This window comes from Conger conger, chromosome 17, assembly GCF_963514075.1.
Source record: "Conger conger chromosome 17, fConCon1.1, whole genome shotgun sequence".
In the NCBI taxonomy this organism is placed as follows: Eukaryota; Metazoa; Chordata; class Actinopteri; order Anguilliformes; family Congridae; genus Conger; species Conger conger.
In genome coordinates, this window is record NC_083776.1 from 11,272,304 (window position 1) to 11,289,666 (window position 17,363).

General features: G+C 46.1%; 1 protein-coding gene across 1 annotated transcript; it reads right to left on the reverse strand.

Moving 5' to 3' along the window:
- Nucleotides 1–2,121: 2,121 nt before the first annotated feature.
- LOC133116869 (UBX domain-containing protein 4-like) lies at nucleotides 2,122–17,363 on the reverse strand. The gene is made up of 13 exons (XM_061226869.1): nucleotides 17,201–17,363; nucleotides 16,572–16,674; nucleotides 16,377–16,405; nucleotides 16,007–16,125; nucleotides 14,990–15,284; nucleotides 14,570–14,702; nucleotides 13,851–13,905; nucleotides 13,199–13,363; nucleotides 11,162–11,289; nucleotides 6,908–7,010; nucleotides 5,169–5,300; nucleotides 4,554–4,759; nucleotides 2,122–4,257 (listed from the first exon to the last, which is right to left on the reverse strand). The coding sequence occupies exons 1-13, from the start codon at nucleotides 17,280–17,282 to the stop codon at nucleotides 4,119–4,121; spliced, it is 1,689 nt and encodes a 562-aa protein (XP_061082853.1). The 5' UTR covers nucleotides 17,283–17,363; the 3' UTR covers nucleotides 2,122–4,118.

The following is a 17,363-nucleotide window of genomic DNA, read 5'->3' on the forward strand; positions in this document are numbered from 1 at the left end:
ATTGTTCACAATTTTCGTTTACCTTGCGTTTTTGACCGGCTATATCGTTTGTTTTTACCTTTTGTAATAATGAAAACGCCCCCTTTGGTAATATCGTGTAATATTGTATTGACAATTGGGATACTTTGCTGACGGAATGAGAGGGGTTTTGCAGGCTGCAGACAGACTCTTTTGGACGGAATTGAAATCACAGCCACTTACAGAAGCTACAGGTTTCTAGTAGGCTACAATGTTTTTGTGTCGTGGAATACAAAATCCGCGCATGGCATCAACTAAAAGGCAACGCAAAAGCATACTGTCATATAGTAAAGCCTGTTCTGCGTGTGAATTGATGTCAAACAATGTCGCCAACGTTATTCGTTAGCTGGTTAGGGCAAATGAACTCTGAAAGTTATCTTCTCTGCACAAAAGTTATTTGGGAGATTTTGCAGATTACCTACCAATGTAGCTAGACCGGAGCAGAGTTAACGAGTGGTATATTTATGCCGCTGGGTCAGTACAAAATGCGGACAGTTCATGTGGTTATACAATTGGCACATAAACACCACCAGTTATTCACGGTCAGCCATGTTTTTTGTTAACATTTTGAACGCACCTGGAATGCTTTGAGGTCGGAAGTAGGACATTTCAACTGGGAAATTCAGACCTCTGACGGTAAATGGAACGCAGCATATGTATTAAGGAACACACGTCTACAGCAGCATAAAAGCAGTTACATGATGACATTTGGTCCCTCTCCTTTTTAATTGAAATTTAAATGTAGACTACACTGATTATCTATCTGTATGCAAAGAACAGACAGCAAGCTGAACCTGAATTACTGTAACAGCAGCCACGGGCCATGTATACGTAATTGGCTAAACAATTCCTGTCTGCCAGCATTAAGATGTTAGAAAAATCATGTTCTTTTCTAATATTTATTTCCAAAAGGGTGGTCAACATTGTAAAATTAAAATTGATGAATAGAAAACTTATTTTGAACTCCCACCTGAGCAGTGGGGTTATACAGATTCTCAAAGTTTTTGACGGAAGGCCCAACAGATAACGTTGGATAACATACAGTACAATAACGTTGTAGTATCCATTACATTACATTATTGGTATTTGGCAGACGCTCTTATCCAGAGCGACGTGCAGTTGATTAGACTAAGCAGGGTTAAGGGCCTTGCTCAAGGACCCAACGGCTGTGCAGATCTTATTGTGGCTACACCGGGATTATATCCCAGTTAAATAAGAGCTCCTCAGCCGGGATAATTTAAAGTAGTATTAAATAAATGAGGCATTAGCATTGTTTTTTAAAGTCTCCATGGTTTGGCCTCTGCACAGTTCAGTACATATCAGTACATATCCTACATGAAAAATAAAACTCATTCTCCCTAGAAAACAACCTCAGCCAGGTGATTGTATTATACCTGACAGATTAGGTTTTATTGCTTTTACCCAAATAGCATAGATATGAGCATCAATTTCATAGAATACATTATCTCTTACAATTCTCAAATTTAGACACTATATATGGCTCAACGCAAATAAACCCTTCAGTCCTGCAGTCTAAAATACATACTTTGCCATTTTTTCTACTGACACTATATTGTTTTAAGGCGCCATTATGCGTTGATGTGATCTTATGCGATGGGCTGTTTCTATTACAAATTCCTACAAGTATAATGTTCCTTGCTGATATGCTACCATAATGTGATTTCTTTTAAGGTTATGCTACTGCCATTATTGATTGTCATGTTACTGTATTACATTCTGTGCTGATGTTGATGTAATATGTGATGTTCTGTTTTGTCATCTGATGTAGATACTGTATGTTGCTATTTTTTGTTTCTGCTATATTTTCTTCAACTTATACTTGCTTGTCTTTTGCAGTAACGTGCTTTTGCATTGTTTTTTTTTCCCCATTCTATTTTATTACCTGGATTTCCTTCTCTTTGCCTGCTCAGGGACCGCAAAACTAGCCTTCTACGTAACTCTTTAGCATAGGCTTGCCGGCATAATTGTTGATTATTGTGCATAGTCCGTCAAATAAATATAATATGAAAAAGAAACAACGGCGCAAAAAGTCTTTTTTTTAACATCACATTATTTTCTGATGTGTATCCAGAGCAATTTGCATAGCTTTTTAAACAACATTTTTTAATGTTATTAATTTGTACAGGTTGCTGTTCACAAAAAAAATAATTTAAAAAAATCACGGAAGTTCATCCAAACACACATGATCTTATGACACATCATAAATCCTTTCCAGATGTACAAGCAACTTCATACTTATGGAAATGTAATATATTGTAATATTGTATCAACTTTTGGGAAATATGACAAATATTCCACAGCACTGTGGTATATTGCAGTTTCTTAAAGCAGCAAGCATGTCTTTATCTGTCAATATATTGTTGCATTATATCCATAGTTTTCAAATATATTCCATTTCCATCGGGGGGTGGGGGGGGGGCAATATCTTTTGGGTATGATTTTAGTTCCAGACATTGCAGCTGACACATAGGTAAAGTAAAAACAAAAGTACCGGACATCACAGTGAGCCATAATGACAACCATCTGGTACCAAATACCTGACCTGTACACAATATACAATCCCCTTCAGTCCACAAGACAACACTACTCAACTCCAGGTCCTGTTGGCCACAGTGTCTGTTGTTCTTGCCCCAACAATGCACTAGACCTTGGGTCCCCTGTGTATGCTGGTTTTCCTTCCAACCACAATTTCAATCACAGAATTTTAACAAACCATTACTTTAAAATTTTTTATTTAATTAATTAGATGCTTAATTAGATCAAATTAAAGATTGCGTCCCCAAATGTGTCTGTTGCACATATGTTTATTTCATAGGATTTCCCTCTTAAAGTGATTAACTTATTGCAGAATTGCATGTCTTTTGAGTAGTGGCCACGTGTCTACACTTTCACCAGTTAGGAACCTATGGATTCACCTCAGTCTTAAATATGATCAGTAAACAATTACCCATTTTTATTTAATTGTTTACAATATAGAGCAATAAGCACAATTTGAATATGGGACTTCTTCATGGCATTCATAGCTATTTTGACATGATCATTGGTTTCAACTTTTCATTAATCAATTAATAAAAGTGTGCCAAGGATATAAATAATCAGTTGGCAGGCAAAGACAGTTTATTTCTTCACATTACGGCAGAGAGATTTTAGGAAAATCAGTTTTACAAGCGCAGGAGAAAAAGATATCCAAACTATGATAAAGGCTACAAAATCTGCACTTCAAGATCTTGAAATTATAATTTATTAACGAATGTAGTTGTACAGATTTCAACTCAGCAGATGCCACTGCTTCCAGAACCAAGGTGGTGCTGTAAGATAATGAGTGAAATCATGTAGTGTCGCGTATGTTTGGAGAAAACGCTGCAGACACTGCGGCCCGCAGGACCTGGAGTTACGTAGCACTGCTCTACGATCCCCAGCCGTAGAAACCGACGGAACCAACAGTCATGCTTTTGATTTCCATGATTAACATGCATGAAGTGCACAACCTTGCGATTATAGAAAAACTATACAGTATCACCAAATAAAACCACAGCAGGTGAAAAATGCCATTATATGAAAAACTTTTTCTTAAATTTCTAATATTAAACGAGAGCTGTAAAGTCTTCCCCTTTTCAACTAGAAGAACATTCCGCAGTCTAGGCAGACAATACACTCATTAAGGAATCCCTTAATATAAAACACACAAATGCCAGTCATTTCAAATTTTTTGCCTGACTAGTTTTCTTCATGAAGCCATTGTTAAATAAAATTGATTGTCCCCCCACCCCCAAAAAAATTATCACCCATAAGATCAAGCAATGGACAACCCAGAAACTCCTGGTAGTAATAAAATTGGTATGACTGGTTTTGGGCCATATTCTACCAGGGGGGAAAATTATTCGCAAATGATAGCAATAAAGTAAAAACATAATGCTGTCCAAGCCAATGGGAAGTCACTGATTATATTTAGCTAACCATGCAAGGGATCAGTGGGACCAGGCTTGCACAGGAACATACTGCAGTCATGTTCTCAATGTACACAAACCTGGTAAGAAAAGGGAAATAAACATTATTGCACAGTATTTAGCATCAGTGGGCTACATCTGTTGGGTGGAGTTGCCATTCCAGGTGTTGTTGTCATCCTCACTGTCTTCCTGAGTCCTTAGTCTGTAGATTTTGCCGTCTTTTTTGAAGTCCTCAGGTCGTTTCTCCAGAACCCGCTTCCGAATGAACTCTCTGAAGAAGAATAACATTGAAATACAGGCAAGTTTTAGAGAAATAATCAAGAAGATAGACGCATCTTCTCGCAATTAAAAAAAGTAATTCAAACTGACAAAAGCCGCAGGATAATTACACCAGGTTTTTCCAGAAAGTTCAAACAGAAGGACAAATCCAGTCCTTTACAAAATCTAAATCCAGAACTTTCATCCACCTTTTTCTTTCTTCCTGCATATTTTCTTCTGTGGTTACAATGAATTATTAATAAAAATGTGGGAACTGATCGCCTGATCGGTCGGACTTGAGGCACCCACCTATTTGGTTGGCTGGCTGAGGCGGAGCTGGGGGCAGGTCTCTCGGCTGGGGCCCTGGGGGAAGAGCCAGGGGCCGGAGCACTGGAGAACAGAAAGCTGCTGATGAACCTCCAAACCACCAGCAGGGGGTAGAAGACCGTCCCCAGCATCTCCCACAAGCCCCCGCCTGAAGACTGGGCCACAGCATTGGCCGGCCTTCCCGACTGCTGCAGAACCAAGGAAACAGGGAGGGGTGGTGTAAGATGAGGATTTTTAAGTTTTAAATAGAACTGTCATACAAAAGCATATCTGAAAGCAAAAACTGTCCTGCGATAGAAAGAAATTCAACATCCAGAACTTTGCTCCAACGTCAACGTGAACTCACATTAAATTAAAACACCTTCATTACAACGGGGGTTTTCTCAAGAAAGACTCTGAAAACATGGGACACAAGTCTGTGACATTGCTTGTGTGTGTTCCAGCAAGGAACCATCATTAGAACCGGCTAGCCATATGAAAACATCAAACAGTCACCAACGATAATACCACGACAATTCATCTCTGAATAATCTATAATCATAAGTGTTGTTGTCAGGTGTTCCTGGGGTCGGGAGTGGGAAGGCGAGTCTCACTCACAGGCAGCAGCACGACGGATGCACTGGGAGCGAGTTCCAGCTCCAGGAGTGTCCTGTCCAGGTCCTCTCCAGTGAACTCTCTCCTGGGGAACATGGTGGCCAGAGAGAAATTGCCATACCGGTTGCCTACTTCCTACATGGGGAAAAGGATGATATGAATTAGTGTGTAAGAAAGCATAGCTTGGGTAAGGTACTGGAAAGGACATTGGGCAACATGAGAGGACCCCCCCTCAGCTGCCGCTAAGGAAATAAGAGCAAGCCTTAGAGATGTAGTGCAGCACGTGACATCCACTGACAAATCACATCAAGCCCTTTAATATGCCTGTTGAAAAGCTATGCGCCCGCACAATTATTTGCTCAATCACACAGAGCCCTGATACTCATTCACACAGAGATCTCTTGGCATTTTAAATGGATGTAAAAAAACAACAACAAATGCAGTTACTACAATGCCCATTATGTAACAGATAATGTAAAATATTATCTTTATAACTGAACAAATTGAATATGGTCATGCAGAGAAATGATAAGAACATTCAATAACTCAGTGACCAATGGGCTTAAGGGCAGACAATACATTCTCCAAAACAGTATTGAGAAATGTTCCACAGACGTGTTGACAGATCACCTCAAATGCCTTGAAGAACACTTTGGGACTCCTATCACAGATTTGGATGTGTCCCAGCTTGGCTGGATATACAAGCCATTGGACTGTGACCCAGCATCAACAGGCATACCATCAATCAGTACTGAACATCTGACACATTCACCCCAGAGGAGTGTCATTCCACAGCAAGGGCAGAATATCCAGAAGTAACCTCACCAGCACTAAAACCGATGGCCCCTTTGCAAACTCTGCTCTGTGTAAATGTGGATACAGTGCTACTTCAGCATTAAATGTAAACACCAATCCTAGCTGGATGTGACAGTGGAAATGAGACGTGTGACCACACCTCCTGACTGAGATTTGAAAACTCTCCCCATTCCATTAGCGTGGTGAGAGAATGGTTTCTCTGTTCTCTCTCTCAAGTTCTCTGGTCACATGACTGTCTTTCTACCTAAAATCCATCCATCCGTCCATCCATTATCTTAACCTGCTTATCCTGAACAGGGTCGCAGGGGGGCTGGAGCCTATCCCAGCATACATTGGGCGAAAGGCAGGAATACACCCTGGACAGGTCGCCAGTCCATCGCAGGGCACACACACCATTCACTCACACACTCATACCTACAGGCAATTTAGACTCTCCAATCAGCCTAACCTGCATGTCTTTGGACTGTGGGAGGAAACCGGAGTACCCAGAGGAAACCCACGCAGACACGGGGAGGACATGCAAACTCCACACAGAGAGGCCCCGGACGACCGGGATTCGAACCCAGGACCTCCTTGCTGTGAGGCGGCAGTGCTACCCACTGCACCATCCGTGCCACCTCTAACTAAAAAAAAATTTTAAACCATAAAGGTACACAAGTCGTCATTCTTTCCTTAGTTGGGAAATGGTCATAAAAATGTCCTAAAAGGGGATGTTTTCCAAAAATGTTTGGGAATCCCTGAACTAATCTCTTAACAATATATAAAATGTATGTGCTGCCGTCAGGATTCCAGGCAGGGTCTGCAGGCGCTGGAGAAACCTGGCGCTCCAGCTGGAGAAACCTATAAGGAGAAACCTGGCGCTCCAGCTGGAGAAACCTATAAGTAGAAACCTGGCGCTCCAGCAGCGCTCGGCGCAGGAGACCCACCTGAGCGGCGAAATCCCGCGCGTCCTGCAGCAGGGCCTCAGACGGGAACTGGTTGGTGAAGGACGAGCCGTCTGGAAGACGGAACTGTATCCTTGCTACAGCACTGCGAGAGAAACACACTGCACTGAGAGGAGAGACACTGCACTGAGAGAGAAACACACACTGCACTGAGAGGAGAGACACTACACTGAGAGAGAAACACACACTGCACTGAGAGGAGAGACACACTGCACTGAGAGGAGAGACACTGCACTGAGAGAGAAACACACACTGCACTGAGAGGAGAGACACTACACAGAGAGAAACACACACTGCACTGAGAGGAGAGAGACACACTGCACTGAGAGGAGAGACACTGCACTGAGAGAGAAACACACACTGCACTGAGAGAGAAACACACACTGCACTGAGAGGAGAGACACTGCACTGAGAGAGAAACACACTGCACTGAGAGAGAAACACACACTGCACTGAGAGAGACACTGCACTGAGAGAGACACACACTGCACTGAGAGAGACACACACTGCACTGAGAGAGACACACACTGCACTGAGAGAGACACTGCACTGAGAGGAGAAACACTGCACTGAGAGGAGAGACACTGCACTGAGAGGAGAGACACACACTGCACTGAGAGAGAAACACACACTGCACTGAGAGAGAGACACTGCACTGAGAGGAGAGACTCTGCACTGAGAGGAGAGACACACACTGCACTGAGAGAGAAACACACACTGCACTGAGAGGAGAGACACTGCACTGAGAGGAGAGACACACACTGCACTGAGAGAGAAACACTGCACTGAGAGGAGAGACACTGCACTGAGAGGAGAGACACACACTGCACTGAGAGGAGAGGAGAGACACTGCACTGAGAGGAGAGACACTGCACTGAGAGGAGAGACACTGCACTGAGAGGAGAGACACACACTGCACTGAGAGGAGAGGAGAGACACTGCACTGAGAGGAGAGACACACTGCACTGAGAGAGAAAGACACACTGCACTGAGAGAGACACACACTGCACTAAGAGGAGAGACACACACTGCACTGAGTGGAGAAACATACAGAGAGAGGACATGAACTAACTGCTAAAATGCAGTTAGTTCATGCAGTTACGATGCAGACAGTGCAGGGCTGTTTGTTATGAAGCAGACAGTGTGGGGCTGTTTGTTATGATGCAGACAGTGTGGGGCTGTTTGTTACGATGCAGACAGTGTAGGGCTGTTTGTTATGATGCAGACAGTGTGGGGCCGTTTGTAATGATGCAGACAGTGTGGGGCTGTTAGTTATGATGCAGACAATGTGGGGCTGTTTGTTATGATGCAGACAGTGTGGGGCTGTTTGTTATGATGCAGACAGTGTGGGGCTGTTTGTTATGATGCAGACAGTGTGGGGCTGTTAGTTACGATGCAGACAGTGCGAGGCTGTTTGTTACGATGCAGACAGTGCGGGGCTGTTTGATATGATGCAGACAGTGTAGACTCATGCGGCAGTCAATCTGGCATGCTGTTGGGGTGTGGAGTGTGTGTTCTGCACCTCCTCTCTCTCTCTCTCTGCAGCGCCTCCTTCCGGGCCTCCATCTCTGCCTGTCGGGCCTGCAGTGCTGCGGCCTTGGCTGCATCCGCAGACATTTCACGGTTACCCCTCTGCATACATCTGATCACCACTTCATCTCATTCTCCCTCCCTCTTCCTTCCCATCCTCCTCCCCCACCTCCCACCTACCCTTCCTCAGCCCGCCGTAACCTCTGCTCCCTCTCACCCTCTTCCTTTGCCACCACTGTCACCGCCTCACTCCCCCCTCTCGAATCCTTCTCCAAACTCCCCGCTGACTCTGCATCTGCCACCCTCCTTTCATCTCTCTCCTCCGCCTTTGACTCCCTCTGTCCCCGTCTCAAAGCCGCCTCGCACATCCCCCCCGTCCCCTTGGATATGACACCCTCCGTACCTCCAGGGCCAGCCTCCGCGCAGCGGAGAGGAAGTGGGGGAAATCCAGAGACGCTTCAGACCTCACGACTTACCAGTCTCTCCTGGCGGCATTCTCTTCCGCTGTCACTGCCGCCGAAGCAAAATACTATCTAACACAAATTCAGAACTCCGGTTCTAACCCCCGGAAACTTTTCTCTATTTTCTCCTCTCTCCTCAACGCACCGCCTCCTCCTCCTCAGTCCTCCTTCGCTGCTGATGACTTCGCCGATTTTTTCGATGAGAAGGTCACAGTCATCCGCAGATCTTTTACAACCACCGCCCCCCCTCACTGTGCCCTCCCCCCCTATACCCACTTCCTTTTCCACTTTCTCCCCCCTTACAGACTCTGATGTTCCTCAACTCCTGCTCTCCCACCGCCCTACACCCTGTGCCCTTGACCCTATCCCCTCTTCTCTTTTCCAAACTATCACACCTGACATTCTCCCATTTGTCACCTCCCTTGTCAACTCCTCCCTGTCTTCCGGCTGTTTTCCGGCATCCTCCAAGAGGGCCCACATCACTCCGCTGCTAAAAAAGCCTACTCTGGATCCCTCCATCATCCAGAACTACCGCCCAGTATCTCTTCTTCCTTTCCTTTCTAAAACTATAGAACAAGCCGCTTCTACTCAACTTTCTTCTTTCGTTTCTAACAACAACCTGCTAGACCCCCATCAGTCTGGCTTCTGATCGGGCCACTCAACAGAGACTGCGCTCCTCTCCCTCAGTGAGTCACTCCATGCCGCACAAGCAGCCTCCCTCTCCTCTGTCCTCATTCTTTTAGATCTCTCTGCTGCCTTCGACACTGTGGATCACTCCATCCTCCTGTCTGCCCTGTCAGCAACAGGCATCTCTGGCACAGCCCTGGACTGGACTGAGTCCTACCTCTCTGGTCGCTCCTTCCAGGTTGCCTGGGCTGGTTCGGTATCGACACCTCGCCCCCTCGCCACAGGAGTTTCCCAGGGCTCAGTCCTAGGCCCGCTTCTTTTTTCTCTTTACACTCACTCCCTTGGCCCTGTGATCACTGCACATGGGCAATCCTATCACTGCTACGCGGACGATACCCGACTCTTTGTCTCGTTCCCACCGTCTGATATGCAGGTTTCAGCCCGTATCTCTGCTTGCCTGAGGGACATCCAGAGCTGGATGGACAACCACCATCTAAAGCTCAACCCAGGCAAGACTGAAATGATATTCATCCCTGCTAATACCTCTCCTCATCTGGATCTCTCCATTTCCCTCGGGGATACCACACTCACTCCGTCACCCAGTGCAAGGAACCTCGGCGTGGTGATGGACAGCAGACTGACCCTTTCCGAGAACATTGCGGCGGTGACCCGGTCTTGCAGGTTCTTCCTATACAACATACGGAGAATCCGCCCCTTTCTCACCCCCTACTCCAAGTGATGGTTCTGTCCCGCCTGGACTACTGCAATTCCCTCTTGGATGGCCTCCCAGCGTCCGCCATCAGACCCCTCCAACTTATCCTGAATGCAGCAGCTCGTCTGGTCTTCAACCTTCCCAAATACTCACACGCTCACCCCCTGCTTACTTCCCTCCACTGGCTGCCTGTCATTGCTCGCATCAAATTCAAAACATAGGTGCTAGCCTTCCAAGCAGTTAAGGGGTCTTCCCCAGCTTATCTACAAAAAATCATCAGACCCTACACCCCTGCCAGACCTCTTCTTTCAGCCTCCACAGGCCGCTTGGCACCTCCCCCTCTCCAAACCTCCACCTCATGCTCACGACTACTGTCTGTTCTAGCTCCACGGTGGTGGAACAAACTCCCCGTTGAGGTCAGAACTCTCCCCACCTTCAAGCACAAGCTGAAGACACACCTCTTCAAGCAGCACCTCTCCCCGTCCCTCCCTACCTCCCTGTGAACCTTAATTGTTGTCTCTGTGACTTGCTTTGTGTATCGGTATTTTTAGTTGGCTAGGTAAGCAGTGTTTGGATAGTTAACTTTGGTCTCTTTTGCTCTGTTTGTTTGTTTCTTTAAAAAAAAAAAATTTGGCCCTCGTCCTTATTTTTGTTGTACAGGTAGCAGTTGAAATTGTACTTCCCTGTAGGGTCTTTCAGCAAACTTATCCCTGGTTATGGGTATGCACTTTGTTGTACGTCGCTCTGGATAAGAGCGTCTGCCAAATGCCAATAATGTAATGAAATGTAATGTAATGTAACAGTACGGGGCTGTTTGTTATGATGCAGACAGTGTAGACTCATGGGGCAGTCAGTCTGGCATGCTATTGGGGTGTTTGAGCGGAGTGTGGGGTGTGTGTTCTGCACCTCCTCTCTCTCTGCAGCGTCTCCTTCCGGGCCTCCATCTCTGCCTGTCGGGCCTGCAGTGCTGCGGCCTTGGCTGCATCCGCCTCCTCCTGGTTCTTGGCGTAGCGGGCCGCTCGGTCAGCCCGGTCCTACGGGGAACACATCAGATACAGTGTTCACCCGCTGCTATCAAAACCACACAGGGCCCACGAGTGCCCCCTTCTGTTCAGGGCTCCCACTTACCTGAGCTGCAAAGTCCTTTCAGCTTCCTTCAAAGTACAGAGAAGTTCAATGTAAACCTTTCTGTAGGCGAGTGTTGCAGACCGTTAATACTGTGGTCTGGGACCCCGCCATGTCCCGCTACCTCCCGCCCATCCCTCTCTCCCCGTCTCTCTCTCTCCTGTCAGCTCTCCCACAGAGCAGCTCTGTCAGCCTCATGTACAGCAGCTGCAGCTCAGAGGACCATCAACCATAAGATTACAACACTGGAAGCCAGTCACCACCAATATTTAACTAGACTCCTTCATTTAAAGGCCTCAGCCCTAGAACTAGGGAGTTTCAAAGACTAAAATGAAAAATTTTTTCATTTAATAGTGTAATAAATATTCATTTTAAAGCACTTGAACCTAGTTTTTGAGAGATTTCCACAGGGCTAAATTGGCCTAGCATTAATATAGCATGGTTTATTCAAGGTTATTAAGTAGACTTATAGTCGTCAAAGTAGTTCCCAAAAATGTCGCATTAATGTCAGAATACGATACGGTAGCCTACAAACCATCAATAGCCAAACACTTGCAGCACACATTTATTCTTTGTAATCTAAAGCAAGCTGCATGTACAAGTGAAGACTGTCTATGGTGTTGGAGTCTCACATTTTCTGTGTTCTTCACATTGCACCTTTATTTTGCACAATGCCTCACATGAGAGCAATGCACACGAGAGACAAGAAAATACGGGGGGATAACGGTAGCTCATAGGTAGACAAGCAATTTTCCGCCCAGGGTATAGGAAGGTTTTTCAGTTAGGGATCTGCGTTCATCACTATCTAGCAACCCCAGCGGGTCGATCGGATGCCTGTAGACTGCATGCTAAAGCTGTATATGAAAGGTCCTCCTCTGACTCAACTCTGTGTGAGCATAGCTGTAGTCTGTAGTGTTAAGAAGCAGCTGGCGACACCTCATGTTTCAGAGGAGGACTGTGGAGGTCTACACTCTCCCAAGCAGGCAGTGGGGTTCACAGCATGAACATGAGCGCTGCAGAAAGGTTTTTATATTCAAGCCCTTAATCACTTTCTTAGAGGAGCCCTGGCTGTTGACCACCCTGAGGGTCAGAGTATTCATTAAGCTGCGGTCAATACATCGTCATTGAAGTATTGTGACCTTAAAAAAACAAAAAACTCTCCACTGGAAATGAATGACTTCCACCGGATGGCAAGGTGTCACATTGTGTCAATGTGATCACAGTTTAAGTAGGTGCTTGAACTCTCCATTACACAGTCCCCCACTACTATCAGAATTAGTAGTATGATAATCAAGTTTTGTCCTTTTTTGTAAATTTATGTACATTTGAGGACTTGGCAGCCCTGTCTGTGGGGCAGAAGCGAGGGAACGTGGGCCCTCCCTGCCTGGTGTGAAGGAGGGCGAGCTCACCAGGGTGAACGTGGGCCCTCTGTGCTCAGTGTGAAGGAGGGCATGCTCACCAGGGTTAACATGGACCCTCTGTGCTCAGTGTGAAAAAGGGCGTGCTCACCAGGGTGAATATGGGCCCTCCCTGCTCAGTGTGAAGGGGGGCGTGCTCACCAGGGTGAATATGGGCCCCCCCTGCTCAGTGTGAAGGAGGGCGTGCTCACCAGGGTGAACGTGGGCCCTCCCTGCTCAGTGTGAAGGAGGGCGTGCTCACCAGGGTGAACGTGGGCCCTCTGTGCTTAGTGTGAAGGAGGGCGTGCTCACCAGGGTGAACATGGGCCCTCCCTGCTCAGTGTGAAGGGGGGCGTGCTCACCAGGGTGAACATGGGCCCTCCCTGCCTGGTGTGGGCGAGGCTGAAGGGGGTGTGCTCACCAGGGCGATCTGCTGCTTGACGCGGTCCCGCGCTGCCTTCTCCTCCGCCTTCTCCCTGTTCCGGTCCTCCAGCAGGCGCTTGGTCCTCTCCCCCTCCTGCTTGCGCTTGTAGTCCAGCATCTCCTTCCCCTGTCTCCGGCGGTCTATCTCCTTCTTTATCTCCTGCTGCTCCAAGACACCAGCCAAGTCAGGCCCGGTCTGAGGGAAATTTAACTCAAACATGCCTGCGCCCCTGAATGCATTTCTGAATGCATTTGAAATGGAAAAAAACTGTGAAGAGAGGACTGAAACTAGGCTAGGAAATGCCAAACCAACATATGTGAAGCCCAGATCCAATAACACTGGCATCTCAGTAAAAATAAATAGCTCAATGTTTTAGAGCTTCATGGCTATCAGTTACACTGCTCAAATAATGTACAATATTTGTACGTCATATGAACTCTGTTCTGTTTTCAATAAAATAGTTTCCTGGATTATTTTATTCCAAGCATCCATCCATCAATATTTATTGCCTGTAATACTGATGTGATTCTGCAAGACTATTTGTTTGCAGCTCATGTGCGGTCACTTTGTCATCATCAATAGAATATCGATCATAATTTTGTTCTAATGTGATGGATAGCTGCAGCGCCTCAGGCCGGGAGTTCAGTACCTCCTCTTCTCCTTTCTTCTTGCGCTCCCGCCTCTCCTCCAGCTTCTTGGTTAGTCTGCGTGAGAGAGTGAATGAGCCTGAATAAGACTGTGTGAGAGAGTGAGTGAGCCTGAATAAGCTGAATAAGACTGTGTGAGAGAGTGAGCCTGAATAAGACTGTGTGAGAGAGTGAGTGAGCCTGAATAAGACTGTGTGAGAGAGTGAGTGAGCCTGAATAAGACTGTGTGAGAGAGTGAGCCTGAATAAGACTGTGTGAGAGAGTGAGTGAGCCTGAATAAGACTGTGTGAGAGAGTGAGCCTGAATAAGACTGTGTGAGAGAGTGAGTGAGTCTGAATAAGACTGTGAGAGTGAGCCTGAATAAGACTGTGTGAGAGAGTGAGCCTGAATAAGACTGTGTGAGAGAGTGAGTGAGCCTGAATAAGACTGTGTGAGAGAGTGAGCCTGAATAAGACTGTGTGAGAGAGTGAGTGAGTCTGAATAAGACTGTGAGAGTGAGCCTGAATAAGACTGTGTGAGAGAGTGAGTGAGCCTGAATAAGACTGTGTGAGAGAGTGAGTGAGCCTGAATAAGCTGAATAAGACTGTGTGAGTGAGTGAGTGAGCCTGAATAAGACTGTGTGAGAGAGTGAGTGAGCCTGAATAAGCTGAATAAGACTGTGAGAGAGAGTGAGTGAGCCTGAGACTCTGAGACTGCAGTACGGCTGTTTCTCCTGACTCACCTCTCCACCTTGGCATCCAAACCCTCGTCCGGCTGGGAGCTGAGAGACAGGTCATCTGAGGAAAGGCTCCTGTCCTCGGCCGGGGTCACGTAGCCCGAGGCTCCGCCCTCCTCTGCCGGCCTGGAGAGGGATTCTGGGAAGGGGATAGCAGGAGAGGGGCTTATAGGTCCCCTTGGTGCCACCCATTCAGACTCACATACCCAGCGACGGTGCTCATATTTTGCGCTTGGTGACATACCGTAGAAATGCAGAGCTGCTTCAACCGGAACCAATACTCGACAATTCAAACAATACCGGAAATTCCAGTTTTTACAACTAGCCTTCCGGAGGGTTGTAAAAACGGGAATTGCCAGTATAACCTTCAGGAACGGAAATGTTGATGTAAGAAAGAACAGCTTTGATGCGTCCTGACCAGCTCACCTTTGGATGGAGCAGGGGGTGTGCTGTTCTCTGAGGCTGCACTGGGGGGGGGAGTGCTGTTCTCTGAGGCTGCACTGGGGGAGGGAGTGCTGTTCTCTGAGGCTGGACTGGGGGGCAGAGTGCTGTTCTCTGAGGCTGTACTGGGGGGTACAGCGCTGTTAGGCTGGTCGCTGGCTGACGGGGAGGCCTGCTCAGCGACTGGGTCTGGGCTGACAGAAGGTGGGGTGGATTCGTCCATGTGCTCTTCAGCCTGATCCAAGACCGCGTTCGAGACCTCCGCGTCCTGTGCATGCATCTACCCAACACAGGGAGAAGACGATACTCAATCACGACTTTCCTTATCAGAACATCTCTTGTCTGGTGTAGCAAATAAGAATAATCTTTCAATTATAGCTCAACGCCAGCATAGATTTTTGGATGCGCTTATTTGAAAGAATGAAGCTACCCAACACAGATGCACACTTCCTGTGTTTGTGTGTCACAATAATTCTAATTCCCTTGCAACTGCCTTTTGGTGGTGCCAATTGATGAACATGCACACAATGTGACTAAATGACATTACATTATGCGACAATCACTTACTGTAGCAGATTGTCTTTTCCAAAGTGGCATGCAGGGACGTTTAAAGGAAACTCCCAGTGAATAAAAACATTAACTCAAACGCAGAAAATGGTGAATAGGTCCCATTTCAAAATTGCTCACATTTCCGTTTTACACAAACTCTTACACATTTACAAAATTAGTGGTTGAGGTTTGCTGGCTCTCTGGCTCCAAAATCTCCTTTCTTGAAGGGCATTAATCATTCTAATTATCCAATGGTTTTATTGGCCCTTGATATACATGAGTGTATTTACATTGAACAGAAGGCCTAATAAACTATGGTGAAGATGCCTGGATATTGAAGAGAGTAAACAGCAGAGAGTGGCCGCAGCACAAAAGGAGAATGCTAGTAACAGTGAAGGCTCCCCTTAAGAGTACAATGGATGGGATGACAGAACAGCTGCGGTCTGACCTTACCTGTTTGACCTTGCTGATCCGCTTTATGAGTTCTTGCGCTGGGACACTGCCAGCAATCACCTCCAAGGGAATACCATTCTCTCCTATGAAGAAACTGGATGGGATGCAGACTACTGGATCTTTCAAAGAACATGAAGGAAATGTCCAACACAGAGTGGGAAAACAGTGGGGATTTGTAAACACAATTTTGAGGGATATTCCATCAGTCAGCAGATGAGGTTAATGTGGTAATACAAGTTAGACCCAGGTGACGACAGCAGAAACCCAACATCTCCCTTTTGTATAGTGTTTATCAGAGGCAATCTTTTGATAATGGTCATTATTTTATTTCATCACTGTTCTAGTTCAATGCTCAGTCAAAAAAGGATACAGATTTGAGAGAACTGCACACAGGTTTCACTGAAAGATAAAAAAGGAAAACGGAGATGAAAATCAATTCCTAATATAGCTATCGTGTAACACAACCTGTTTACAGTAGTACCTCGAACACTTCATGAGCTCAAAAAGCAATACAACATCGCTTATAATGTTGTCTTCTAATTTAGCATCAAAGGAAATTACACACCTTTTCGCATCTATCTTAATTGCTATAAAACAGCCTTCTGTGGCCTGCGCAACTTCGTCATCTTCCCAGCTGGACATCATCTGTGTGGACTGCTCGTCATCTCCTGAAAGAGGACACAGTTGATGCCAGAGTGCTCTGCCAACACTGGCACAAAAGAGACGGAACCTCATTTCAAACTGCATAAACACGTCATTGCATACGATCTCTCCATAAAGATCAAACATCTTGCGCAGTTTCCACTACTGTTGCAATTGCTGAGAATGCCATAAGAGGATGAAGTCTAACAAATACGTTTCGATCTAACTTATGTAAAGATAAGCTAGCTAGCATGTAAACTAGCATTCTACTGTCGCAAACGGGATCTTAGTTTTTGACTTAGCCAACCAGTGAACATTTTTCACAAAGCATTTCTGATAGTTAACATTACCTAGGACCACGTCACATTTCAATGTTCGCGAAATACTCAAGACTTCTAACGGTAGTCTATTAGCCTTTTAGGAATGCAGTTAGCTACGTCTAAACAATGACAGAGCTTATTTCTCCAAGCTCGTCAGCTAGCTAGCTAGGCCATGGCTGTAGTAGTCTGTCCGGCCCTAACTTGCTAGGCTAACCGTTAAGCACACAGCTACCTGTAATAACGACGACGAATACACAGTTTGCCTGCTTGGCTGAGACGATGGCGGCAGGGATAGAGCCATCAAACCAGAGCATTTTTGCAATATTATGTATATCAATCCCCCAGTCGCTGTTGTAGTCCTTCCTCACATCAGTCTTACTTGAACCTTCAGTGTC

Bases quoted from the DNA above. Each gene is read 5' to 3' on its own strand.
- LOC133116869 (XM_061226869.1), bottom strand. From the start codon at position 17,282: ATGCTCTGGTTTGATGGCTCTATCCCTGCCGCCATCGTCTCAGCCAAG. The intron at 16,406-16,571 runs GTGTGTAATTTC...TTTATCTTTCAG, and splicing joins ATTAAGATAGATGCGAAAAG to TGAAACCTGTGTGCAGTTCT. The intron at 4,258-4,553 runs GTGGGTGCCTCA...ATTCTTCTTCAG, and splicing joins TCAGCCAGCCAACCAAATAG to AGAGTTCATTCGGAAGCGGG.